This window comes from Sorghum bicolor, chromosome 7 (assembly GCF_000003195.3).
Source record: "Sorghum bicolor cultivar BTx623 chromosome 7, Sorghum_bicolor_NCBIv3, whole genome shotgun sequence".
Lineage (NCBI taxonomy): Eukaryota > Viridiplantae > Streptophyta > Magnoliopsida > Poales > Poaceae > Sorghum > Sorghum bicolor.
In genome coordinates this window covers 60438247-60451395 of record NC_012876.2, presented here as the reverse complement: position 1 = coordinate 60451395, position 13149 = coordinate 60438247, and the positions used below count along the sequence as shown (strand labels likewise).

The following is a 13149-nucleotide window of genomic DNA, read 5'->3' as shown; positions in this document are numbered from 1 at the left end:
TTCATTTACATACACTCTTAACACGTTATCAGACACGTTGCTCTACGAGAACAGACAGAGGAACAGAAAGACGACGCCCAACAGAGGCATTTACATGTCTCTGAACCCCCATCGGTAAGCATGGCCAAGATTAACTTACCGTCTCACATCGTTCGTGGTCTGTTCTTCGCCCTCCGTCGCATCAGTGGAGTACGTCGTGGCCCGATCCGTCACCACGGCCACCATGCACAGCGTCACAGCGTCTTCGAGCGCCTTGGGCCTCGTGTTCGTCGCAACGCTGGCAATGGAGGCCATGGTTCTTTCGGCCGCCTCTTCGACTCCGCTGCTCGTGGCATCCGTGCAGATGCTGTTCCTCGCCGTCGCTGGAGCCCAATTCGCCGTGTCCGCCAGGCTTCTCCGCAAGAACTTCGTCTGCAGAGCCAGCCACCGTCCCCTCGCCTCGGCGTGGATGGCGCTGGCCCAAGCAACGCGGCGCCACCAGCGGTTGAAGGTCCGGCGCCACCAGTCGTTGAGGCCCCGGCGCCGCTCGTCGAAGAAGTTGGTGCTGAGCCCGTCGCCGCGCCCGCGTACATCCCCATGGAGCCAATGTCGCCGGCACCAGCGCCACCGCGCTACTGGTGTGACTTCTGCAAGGAGTTCGCCTTGATGCCGCACACACTGGAGTACAACTACTCGCTGCCGTCGCCCACACCGGTCACTCCGACGACTCCAGTGGCGACCCCGCTCCATCCGTGGTACCTCGCCACGCAGGCTGCCCCTACGCTCGACGCTGTGAAGGTCGAAGAAGAGGAAGTGGTGACCGGCCCCGGCATCGGCTACCTCATCAACCCAGGAGGCACGCGTGCGGCAAGGACCGGCGTCCCACCATACTACGTCATGGACTTCGCCGGGCCCTCCGCACCTCCTCTCGCAGCAGCACCGGCCACTCCGCCTGCGACGCGTGCGGAAGCCGCTGCCCGCATGAAAGCGCAGGCACTCCCAGACCCTCCTCCGGCGGAGACGCTGCCGACTCCGACACTCCGGCGCCTCCTAGGCCGCAAGACGGCGGCAATGGACCAGCGTCCCGGTGTTCGTCGCACAGGTGCCTGGAACCCAGCGGATCTTGGCCTCCCGAGCGCGGAGGTCCTGAACATGGCGGTCGGCGGTGCTGGCTTCTACTCTCCCGACGAGGGGGAGTCCTCTTCGATCTGAAGGCAAGCAGCGGCGGCGGCGTGGTGGAAAAGAGACCTGGAGCAGTGGCGGCTGTAAGCAGTTAGGGATTTTACCCTGCTGACGAGCGGCCTAAATTGCCCTTTGCACGCTTTGGGCTGATGGCCTAAATCCACCTGCTCCTTGGTCCCACTCTACTGCACGCACGAACATGTTTCCAAGGGCCCGAATGTGATGAAACCAGTCCCAATTGGTCCAGCCGATTAGTTATTTTACTTATTTATTTTCAGCATTAATTCGTATAAGACTCTGTTAGTCTCCTATAAATTATGTGCTGTAAAATATAAGTACTAATTATGCTTAGTCGTTGACATTTATAATTGTACTTGTGATACTTTATATTGTTATAAAATATCTGTTTGTGATATTATTCAAAATATTTGTCCCGGTATGAATGACAAATCCAATAAATAATATCCTTGTTATTGTGACCATGATCTTGCAATTATTTATTTATTTCGCAATCGATCATTTTTTTTTATTTAAGTTCCTTTACGCTTTTAACTTTAAAGCACTACGCGCTTAAATAATGGATGCGACAATTTATGTGTAATTTTCTTAACAGTTATATAACATGCATGTTTTAGAGTCGTTTTGTTGGCCACTCCACAAGGTAGCACCATAGTTGCTACTGCGGGATCTACACTAAGCAATATTTAGTGACTATCCTCAACGTGCGTACCCAACATTACCACTTAGAACATTTGGTCTACATCTTTTTCCAAAGATGACTACCATTAATTTGCATCCCTATTGGCCATACACAAGGTAGCAACATTGTTGCTACTGTGGGATCTACACTAAGTATACTACTTAGTGACTATCCTCAACGTGCGTACCCAATTCGTTTGCAAATTAAATTAAGGTCTACATCAATTCTTGATGACTACCTTCAGACGCGTTATACAATTTGCATAATTAATTGGCATCTATTATTTACACATAATATGCCCAATTAGAGGTCTACACCCTTTTCTTTTTTGGTGACTACCTCCATTATTTTATTATGCATATAAGAATTTTACACCATTACCGATACAAGATTTATCTTGTTTTTAATTTGCATCCTATAATTACAACACACCTCAACATTTTAATAACTTAAAATGTTTCGATGGTTTTTATGTCATGTAGGATCAATGACTGTCAAAGAGTTTGAATTACTAGCTCTAGACGGCCACAATTATCCCACATGGGCTATAGACGTAAAAGTTAGTCTTTCGTCCCGTGGACTTTATCGAGCTGTGTTACCACCCGAAGATGGGGTTGCACCGCTTGAAGATCAACACGTTTATACAGCCCTATACCTTATTAGGAGCCACATTCACCCTGATCTTAAGGCTGAATATTTGTTGGAAGAAAATCCACACAATCTATGGACTTCACTTAAGCAACGCTATGAACAGCAAAAGGCACTTGTCTTGCCCGCGGCCAACTATGAGTGGACGCAACTTCGCTTACAGGATTTCAAAACTGTGAGTGACTACAATCATGCTGTCCATAGGATTTGCTCAAAATTGCAATTCTGCGAGAAAGAACCTACAGATGCGGATAAGATAGAAAAGACTTTGTCTACTATGCTTCCCTCTGAAAGGATTCTTCAACAACAATACCGTGAAAGACGTTTCCAAGTTTATTCAGAGCTTATCCAAACTTTACTTGAGGCCGAAAAACATTCTGAACTTATGGTTTGGAATAATCAGCAACGCCCTGTTGGGTCTGCTCCATTGCCTGAAGTACATGCATATACTCAGAATAAACCCATGTCTAATAATAGATCTGAAAAGAACTATCAACAAGGAAACTCCAAGAAGGGTAAAAACAAGCGCAGACGCAATAAGAAGCCCCAAAAAGGTGACTCCAACAAAGGTAAACCTTACAAAAAGGGTAAGAACATTTCCAAGAACAGGGATGATAAACCTGTGTGTCAAAAATGTGGTTGTTATAACCATACTACAAAGAAATGTCGTACCCCAAGTCATCTAGTTGATCTTTACTTAAAGTCTGTGGGTCGTGGACGAGCTACACCAGGACAGAAGTATGAAGCCCATTTCAATCTTCGACCTGACACCACCAGGGAAGAGGCTGGTTGTTCGCAACAAGTTCCTGAGGAACCAAGCAACAACATCATACGAGGAGGCGAGGATCTTGCTGATACAGGGAATATGATCGTGGAATATGCATCCAACGACATATTTGGAGACTTTCACTAGGCTCCCAATCCCTTAGATTCTAATGTCTTTATGTTCTAGTGATTGTAATAATAAACAATATTTATGTCCTATGTGTTGTAAATATTTAATGATGTCATCACTACTTAGTTTGGATATCCAATAAATGTATTGTACACATTTGATATTCAATAAATAAAGTATGTATTCTATATATTATCAGAGAGTTTTATATCAAATTCTTTATTTATATATAGTTTCTGCGGGGGTCGATCTGATGGAAGAGGAATTATGCCTAGTGGACAGCGGTACCACTAATTCTATTCTTAGGGAAACAAAATATTTCCAAACTCTTACTAAAAGACAAGGAAATGTTTTGACAATCGCTGGGCGCGATGCTACGATAATTGGTTCAGGTCGTGCCATTATCGTACTCCCTATGGGTACCCAAATTACAATTGAGGATGCATTATTATATCCCGATTCAAAGCGTACCTTATTAAGTTATAGAGATATCCGTCAAAATGGTTTCCATATAGAAACCCTTGATGACAATAATGAGGAAATTCTCCTTGTTACTAAAAACAATGGATATGGCAAACAAATTGTTGAGAAAATTCCCTCTTTTCCGTCCGGATTGTACTACACATACATCAAACCCGTACCACATGTTGCGTACAAGGTAATTTTCCAGAATGTTGATGCATTCAAAACTTGGCATGATCGCCTTGGTCATCCTGGTATAGGGATGATGCGGAAAATTATCAGCAATTCAAATGGTCATGAGTTAAATACTGCTAAATTTCCAAAATCTTCAGATTTTATGTGCACTTCGTGCGCTACAGGTAAATTGATCTTGCGTCCATCGCCCGTCAAGATCCAAAATGAGCCACTAAAATTTCTTGAACGCATTCAAGGAGATATTTGTGGCCCTATACAACCAACATCTGGACCGTTCAGGTATTTTATGGTTCTAATAGACGCATCTACTAGATGGTCTCATGTGTGTCTTTTATCCACACGTAACCATGCTTTCGCAAAAATTATTGCTCAACTTATTAAACTTAGAGCACATAATCCTGAACATCAAATTCAATCAATTCGAATGGACAATGCTGCTGAATTTTCCTCAAAGGCTTTCAATGATTATTGTATGGCTTTAGGAATTCAAGTTCAGCACTCTGTCCCATATGTCCATACACAAAATGGTTTAGCAGAATCTCTTATTAAAAGAATTAAACTCATTGCAAGACCACTAATACAAAATTGCAATCTACCAACTTCATGTTGGGGTCATGCAGTCTTACACGCTGCTGACTTAATTCAATTGCGTCCAACTGCATACCATGTTGTCTCCCCATTGCAATTAGTACGTGGGAATATGCCAAATATTTCCCATCTGCGAAAATTCGGTTGCGCTGTATACGTACCGATCTCACTACCTAAGCGTACCTCTATGGGTCCACATAGGAAACTTGGTATCTATGTGGGATATCAATCCCCATCGATTATCAAATACCTCGAGCCTCTTACAGGGGACTTATTCACGGCCCGGTATGCTGACTGCATATTCAATGAGGACCATTTCCCAGCATTAGGGGGAGATTTCAAGTACCAAAGTGAATGCCAGGAAATCAACTGGAATGCCCAAGGCAATTCCCCCTCAGATCCACGTACTCAAGAAACTGAACAACAAGTTCAGAAAATCATAAACTTGCAACATATTGCAAATAACCTGCCAGAAGCATTTACTGATTATAAGGGTGTCACTAAATCCTCTTATCCTGCTCGCAATGCGCCCGAAAGAGTGGAGGTACCAATAAAAACCATTCAACTCCCACTTCCAAAGAAGAGGGGGAGAAGTACGGCCGCTCCTAAGGATAATGCTCCAAGTAAGCGTCCAAGGAAATCGAGAGGTAAATCCTCCAAATCAGTAAATCCAAGCCAACCTCAAGTTGGTAGACACCCAATAGTGGATAAAAATCCAACACCAGGACCAAATCCACAACCCGGATCAACGGTGCATCCAAATTCTGATCCTGGGACATCGGAACACCCTGACTCCATAGTTTTGGGAAATGTTGAGTCAAATAATGGGGTGAAAGAAATTTCCATCAATTATATTGATTCTGGAGAATCATACGATCGTAAGACTACTGTTGTAGACACATATTTCTCCGCAGCAATTGCAGAAATCTTTCTCAATGATCCAGATCCTAAGACCATGGCAGAGTGCAAAAAGCGCTCAGACTGGGCTCAATGGAAAGAAGCAATTAAAGCTGAGATAGCCTCGCTCACTAAAAGAGGGGTATTCACAAAAGCTATACCCACACCCTCCAAAGTCTTTCCTGTAGGCTTTAAATGGGTTTTCGTCCGGAAACGGAATGAGAACAATGAGGTGGTGAGATATAAAGCAAGGCTAGTAGCACAAGGGTTCACGCAGAGACCCGGCATTGATTATAATGAAACTTATTCTCCAGTAATGAGTGGAATTACTTTCCGATACTTAATATCATTGGCAGTTCAAAATCATCTATCTATGCAGTTGATGGATGTGGTGACAGCATATTTATATGGGTCACTTGATTCGGACATATATATGAAGGTTCCCGATGGAATCCAAATTCCGAATCCAAACGCAAATCGTAACATGTATTGTGTAAAACTACAAAAGTCATTATATGGCTTGAAGCAGTCGGGACGAATGTGGTACAACCGACTGAGTGAATTCCTTTTAAACAAAGGATACACCAATAATGATGATTGCCCATGTGTTTTCATTAAGAAATCTCAAACGGGATTTTGTATTATATCTGTATATGTTGATGATTTAAATATCATTGGCAGTCCAAAGGATATAGAAGAAGCACGCAAACATCTAAAGACGGAATTCGAGATGAAGGATTTGGGAAAGACCAAATATTGCCTAGGCTTACAAATTGAGCACCGTCCTTTAGGGATTTTAGTGCATCAATCAGCCTATATCCAGAAAATATTGGAGAAATTCAATATGGATAAATCATACCCTAATAAAACCCCGATGGTTGTTCGTTCCTTAGAATTAGGGAAAGATCCATTTAGACCACGGGATGTTGGGGAGAAGACGTTGGGACCTGAAATCCCATATCTCAGTGTCATTGGCGCACTTATGTATCTTGCAAATTGCACCAGGCCTGATATCGCATTTGCAGTGAACTTACTAGCTAGACATAGTGCGGACCCGACTCACCGTCATTGGACGGGAGCAAAGTGTATCCTCAGATACCTTAATGGCACAAAGGATCTTGGTTTATTCTTCAAGAAAAATCATGATCCTAATATGATTGGCTATACAGATGCTGGTTACTTATCTGATCCTCATAACGGAAAATCCCAAACAGGATTTGTATTCCTACATGGAGGTACAGCTATTTCATGGAAGTCTTCTAAGCAGACTCTGACAGCCACCTCTACTAATCATTCTGAAATTATTGCTCTATACGAGGCATCACGAGAATGTGTGTGGCTTCGCAGAATGATTAACCACATACAACAGTCATGTGGTATTGGTTCAATTGAATCACCAACAATTATCTATGAAGATAATTCTGCTTGTGTTACACAGATGCAAACAGGTTACATAAAGAGCAATATCACTAAGCATATTGTTCCTAAATTGTTTTATCCCCATGAATTACAAGAAAGTGGGGAAATAAACATCTTGCAAATCAAGTCATGTGATAATCTCGCTGACCTATTTACTAAGTCCTTACCAACTTCTGTGTTTCAAAAATTGGTACATGGAATTGGTATGAGGCGACTTCGAGATTTGCCAGAATCAGGGGGAGACATCTCCTAGATGCCACCTGTACCAGCATCATATTATACTCTTTTCTTTCACAAGTTTTACTCAAAAGGTTTCTTGTTAAAGTTTTTAATGAGGTAATATTAACATAAGCATGTGTCATATTTTCTATTTTCCCCACCGGGGTTTTTGTGGGAAATATCAAAGACACACATTGCCCTCCCAACTCATCCATGGTTTTTCCTTGAAAAAGGTTTTTCATGAGAGTTATTTCAAGAGGCAATACTTATAGTATGTCGTCATATTTTCTCCTGATTTTCCCACTGGGTTTTTATTGGAGTTTTAGCGACATATCTCTTAATATGGCTCCTCATTTTTTTCCTAAACGGTTTTTAGAGGAGTTATCTTTATGTCGTATCTCCAATATTTTTCCCCACTGGGGTTTTTAATTGGAATACCAATGACATAGTGGTTTGTTTAAATCACACAAATATATGCTACCTTCTTCTTGTTTTCCTATAAAGGTTTAAAGGAGTTTTACAGCATATCCATACATACATATTCCTCAGATTTTTCCCACATGGTTTTTCGAGGAATCTAAGCTTACAGCTACATTGATCTCAAAGGAAGATTCGATCAAGGGGGAGTGTTGCGAAACGGTGTCTGTTGGTGAATAGACACCTTATCACTAATGATCTCATCCGTTGATACAACAAGATTAGAGAAGTGGATTAGCAGTTAATCATAGGATTAGCAGTCAGTAATCCCTGAAGAGGCATGTCCCTTCGGTGGTTCTGTAAACTGAACGGTTGTGTCCGTACGGACATGCCCCCTTCACTTGTATATATTCTATGAGATCAATGAAAGACATAAGTTGTTCACTGCTCTTAACAGTAAGGAGTATGGGTCAACGTCAAGCATATCGTTTTCTTCGCCTGAAAACATCGGAGGAGCGGCACATTAAAAACAAGATTATGATCTTTGAGAAAAGTATGCAGTAAGGAGTATGGGAAACTTCATTGATTCGAAATGTATTGATACAAATGTGAGACGTGATGTCGTATGCCAGAATTTACTTCATGGTATGATGCATAACCTTTCACAAGGAAGCTTCCTATGTTTCTCAGGACACATGACATAATTTTGACTGTCAGATTAGAAGGACGGAATGGCTTAGACCAACCTATCCACTCTTGTGATATTGATCTTTTAATCACAAGTACGGAGGTTGATCTGAATCTCTCTTTTTTTTTGACAATAGATCTGAATCATTAAGACCTCAACTCAAACAACAAGGCGATCCTCTTACTATTGGAGGAAATAGGAAGCTTCCTAGGTCCAGAAACTAATTACAATGCAGCTGGGAGAGAGGCTCTGTACTTGTCAAATTTTCTTGGACATCAGAGAGCGCTGATGTCGTTGCTCATTGTGCCATGAGCAGCTTCTTTACAAAGCTGATAACCTTTGGCACATCGACCGTCCACGCAACTGAAATCGGTTTATACCCTGACCATGGGTTCTCTGAATTCCACCTGCAACATAGTAGGAACAAACAAGTGTAAAATTTGCTGAAACATATAGATCCTGTGGGGTAACTTTTGCCTTGGTTTGCTTACTCCAAGAATTATAAAGTAATTTGGTTAGATTTATGTGGAAACTAACAAACATCAGATGGGTCAATCTTTTATGAGTTACTCAGAAAAGAGCATACTTCTTCAATCCGTGATCCATCAAAGTGTGGCCAGTGCAAATGCCCTGGGTCTCCACCCTCACCACACCCTTCTTGAATGTGAAGTACTCGGGATGAAGTACGGCAGTGAAGCTCACAGGATCATGAAGGAAAATTCCTGAACAGATTGCAATTTTCTGTCAAAAGTGTGTTTCTTCTCATATTTGATGGTAATTGGCAAAAGCATACAACAGTATTATATATTTTCAAATACCATGGAAGCCGTCAGACTTGGCATGCCAATCCCTGTAGAACTTGCACATCTCAGATAACAACGGTGCATGCTTCCCTTTCGAGTTTCTTAGCTCCAAGAGATCCTCATCTAAAACAACGAAAATCACATGGTGAATATAGTTAACCCCAAAACCTGAACTCTAGACAACAGACTATCAATGAACCAACCTGTCAAGCAGACTTGTGTTGTTATGTTAATGCCAACCACAACGATATCTGCTCCTGAAGTAAAAACTATGTCAGCTGCTTCTGGGTCTCCATGGATCTGCAGAGTAATGCACTCAAGGTTTAATACTTATGTTAAAGTATTAGCCTCCTCAAGTATAATGCAGTATTTTAATATACATTTGCTTCAGCAGCAGGGTTGACATTTCCAGCTGCAAAGAAAGCTCCACCCAGTACAACTATTTTCTTCACCTTGCTTGCAAAAGAAGGGTCTCTTTTGATGGCCTAAGCAAGAACAGAGACACTGAGTCATGACATATAGCACAGAATATACAGCACAATAAATAGGTTTAGTCCAATGATCCTGAACATACCAATGCTACATTTGTCAGGGGTCCCAAAGCAAGCACAGAGACCTCTCCTGGAAACTCAGAGACCTTATTAATCAGGAAATCAGCAGCACTTTCCTCAACCTTCTTAGCAGAGGGTGCAGGAAGAAACAGATTCCCAATGCCATCTGAGCCATGAACGAAATCAGCAACACGGGGCTTTCCTCCCTAATGAACACAAAGTATCGATCATTCAGTTCATCCAGACAAATGCAGTGCTATGTGGATTCAAACTGTACTATAGATAAAATTACTGAGCAAGTAACATATAGTATTATTACAAGCTAAATGTGATTCTCTAGCTACATCTATGAACTAACAATTACCAACAAGCAAACAATGTAAGTAATATTATAAAAGATACAGCGCAAAACACCAAGCTGTACCATAAAAGAAAAGGTAGTGTACCATGTGTTTCCATCCAATACATTGGAAAGACAACTTTGGGGGTGTTTAGTTCCCCTTTTTTTCCAAAAAATTCGGGGTTGTGTTCCATCATTTTGCATAATGGAACTAAACGCCATGCAAAATATTTGGCAAAAAGGTGGTTATTCTCCATTTTGGATTTTGGCCTCAAGAGGCCAAAAAACCCAAAAAGAGCCTCAAGAGGCTCTCATGAGGACAATAAATTCTGCATCTTGGATGGAACTAAACATGACCCTGAAAATTTTGGCAATTTGCATTTCATCACTCCAAAGTAGTTGGCATTTTGCATTTTATATTCTATGGGGAACTAAACACCCCATTTGTCATATTATATTGGTATAAACTTTCACTTAGTGGAACTTTTGATGGATGGAGATCAAGTCAGAAATTTCAGTCATTGCAAATTGGTAATATGAAATGCAAACTAAGGAAAAGAGTAGCAAATTTCTTGCAGTGTGTCATGAAAACAACACAGGATAATATCATGAGCTAACAACCTTTAGGGGCTCGTGGCTTCCCTCTGCTACTGGAACTTCAGGGTGTCCTGCTCTCTCACACTGCCCATGTAAGACTTAACATTATTAGCGAACCTAAGAAAATAAAGAAATAAAGCTCAACCATCTCAAATGCTTACCAGCAATAGCGCATTACGTGTTGCGCCCACTGTATCCACGTTGCCAAATATGGTTGTGAGCCCAATGATTTCCAAACTAGGTGCTCTGAACGCCATTAGGATCGTCATGCTATCATCTAGAAATAGGATTGTGGAGACAAGAGACAGTTAAATTGCAGTCTACTCCTTATTACAACTTGAAATGCCTTCTAGGAAAAGGACTTACGATTAAGAATTAGATATTACAAATGGGTACCAAATGATACCCTTACATTGTCTACAGTACTAATATTAACAGCCTTATATTAAACTGTACAGTTATAGTGTTTTGGCTTTTAATGTTATATTGTACGAGCATTTGTGAATAATGTATACTTAGGCCTATCAGTCATTTGATTGAATATTTCCTCGTAGCAGCTCAATAAGTTCAGCTTACATGGAATTTTCAAAGACCTAAGAATATTTATTCGCCCTTGAAACTTCGCAGTTGATTTGGACAGATTATTCAGAACCTGAATAAGTGAAGCTTTATTGGGAATGTTAAGCTCGTGTAATCATACTCGGACATATTTTATTATCAAATACTGCATATTGATTACACAGTCAACAAGCTGTGTGCTGTGAAATCCCTTTTGTGAGCTCATTACCTCTGATATATGTATACTGCTACTCGGACATATTTTATTATCAAATACTGCATATTGATTACACAGTCAACAAGCTGTGTGCTGTGAAATCCCTTTTGTGAGCTCATTACCTCTGATATATGTATACTGCTAATTACTAGTACATGAGTCCGCCTACCGAGTTGACAGAAAAACACCATGTGTGCTACCATTGAACCATATGATTGGGCTAGTAGCACTGACACTTGTCGACACTAGGATCATTGCCATTAGGCACAGAAGTGTTCCAGTTCATTACCGGAAATTGATTGATGGGGAAAAGAAAGGGAAAACGACGAGTGCAGACCTAATAGGACAGCAGTGTTACTAATAAACAAATTAGTGAGCCATGATTGTAGCTTTACTACCCACTGTTGAGTGGTTGATTATTCAGCAGAGAAGAAGATGACGCACGGTGGTCGTGTTAGTCCGCGACGGCATCGTTTTCATCGACGCACGGATAGGGTCCCCAAGGCCAGAAACCAGCGCCACATCATCACGTGCGAGTAAAAGTAAATAATTTCTAGGACGACAAAACTCTGACTAAGACGATGGCCAGAAATCGCCGGCATCCTTTCCTACGCACTCCCGTTCGTTCCTCTCCCTCGCTCTCCCAATGTGGTTAGGAGTGGGAAACGGGATTATTATATTTATTATACACACAAGAAAAAAAAATCGAAGCTTTTCTGTCTCTTGGAGGAGCCAGGAGAGGAAACACAGTACTAGTAGGAGCTTGTAAAGAAAACGAAACAATGGTGGAGGGGACGAGGGCAACGGAGGAGGGAGTCAGGGGGAAGGGAACGCACCGATGCCGGGATCCGTGTCGATGATGAGCTTGTCGCGGCGGATCTGCTGGCCGTCCTGCCCCATCGCGAGCCCGGCCGGCGCCCTCCGCTCTCCGCTCAAGAACAGCGCCCTGGGCACTGGAACGAACGAGAATTGCCGCGCGGCAGGAAGAAGGGTCCTCCAATCTTTGTGAATCTGAATCGTGGAAAGGCGCCGAGGAAAGGGAAGAAGAGGAGATGGCGGGTGGGGCTGGGACGCAACCTCTCCTTCCTACTGCTTTCTTGTCTCGCGGATTCTGCCTTTTGGCTTTCCCTTGCTTTTCGTTTCCAACTCGCCGGGGCTCCCTTTTGGCCTTCTTCTCTTGTGTGTCACAGAGGCAGCTTTATAGACGGAGACGGAGAAGGAGAAGGAGATGGAGATGGAGACGGAGATGAGGTGGGAGGAGATGAGCCGAGTTCCAATAGATGACGGGAGATGTGGGTAATGTCGTCGGCCTCGGCCAGGACGTGATTATCGTGGGATTAGTTTATATTATAGAGTGGATTAGTAGTAATAATCAATTGGTTAAGGCAGAGGGTAGAGGGCAGAGGACACTGCAGAGTTTGGGGGAAAGCAAATGGCAGCCATGGTGGTCGTCGACAGTTGGGCGTGGACGGCTGGACGCGCCAAAGCCTCAACCATGTGACGGGCGTCGCAGATGTGGTGGTGTGGATACGGCATGACACGTGGATGAGCCCACATGGCTTGCTATTTTGGTGCCGCGGCACCAATTTTCTTTTCAGTCCCTTTATTTATTCACTTATTAATTTCAATTTCAAGCTACTCAGCAGCCTTGTTTAGAACATTTTATTGGTTTTCCGCAATAAATTTATTTATTAAAAAAAGCTTGAGCCAGGAAGAGATAATTGGTTGACATGTTGGCTTCTATAACTCATAAACCAGCTTCCACGATGATGAAGACTGAGGAGAGCTTTTGGA

General features: G+C 42.5%; 1 protein-coding gene across 1 annotated transcript; it reads right to left on the bottom strand.

Moving 5' to 3' along the window:
* On the bottom strand, nucleotides 7660-12525 carry LOC110437049 (probable uridine nucleosidase 1). The gene is made up of 10 exons (XM_021465138.1): nucleotides 12192-12525; nucleotides 10742-10857; nucleotides 10605-10664; nucleotides 9667-9849; nucleotides 9473-9577; nucleotides 9296-9392; nucleotides 9108-9215; nucleotides 8876-9011; nucleotides 8545-8696; nucleotides 7660-8099 (listed from the first exon to the last, which is right to left on the bottom strand). Exons 1-9 carry the CDS (start codon nucleotides 12253-12255, stop codon nucleotides 8588-8590), a joined length of 978 nt encoding a protein of 325 aa, XP_021320813.1. The 5' UTR covers nucleotides 12256-12525; the 3' UTR covers nucleotides 7660-8099; nucleotides 8545-8587.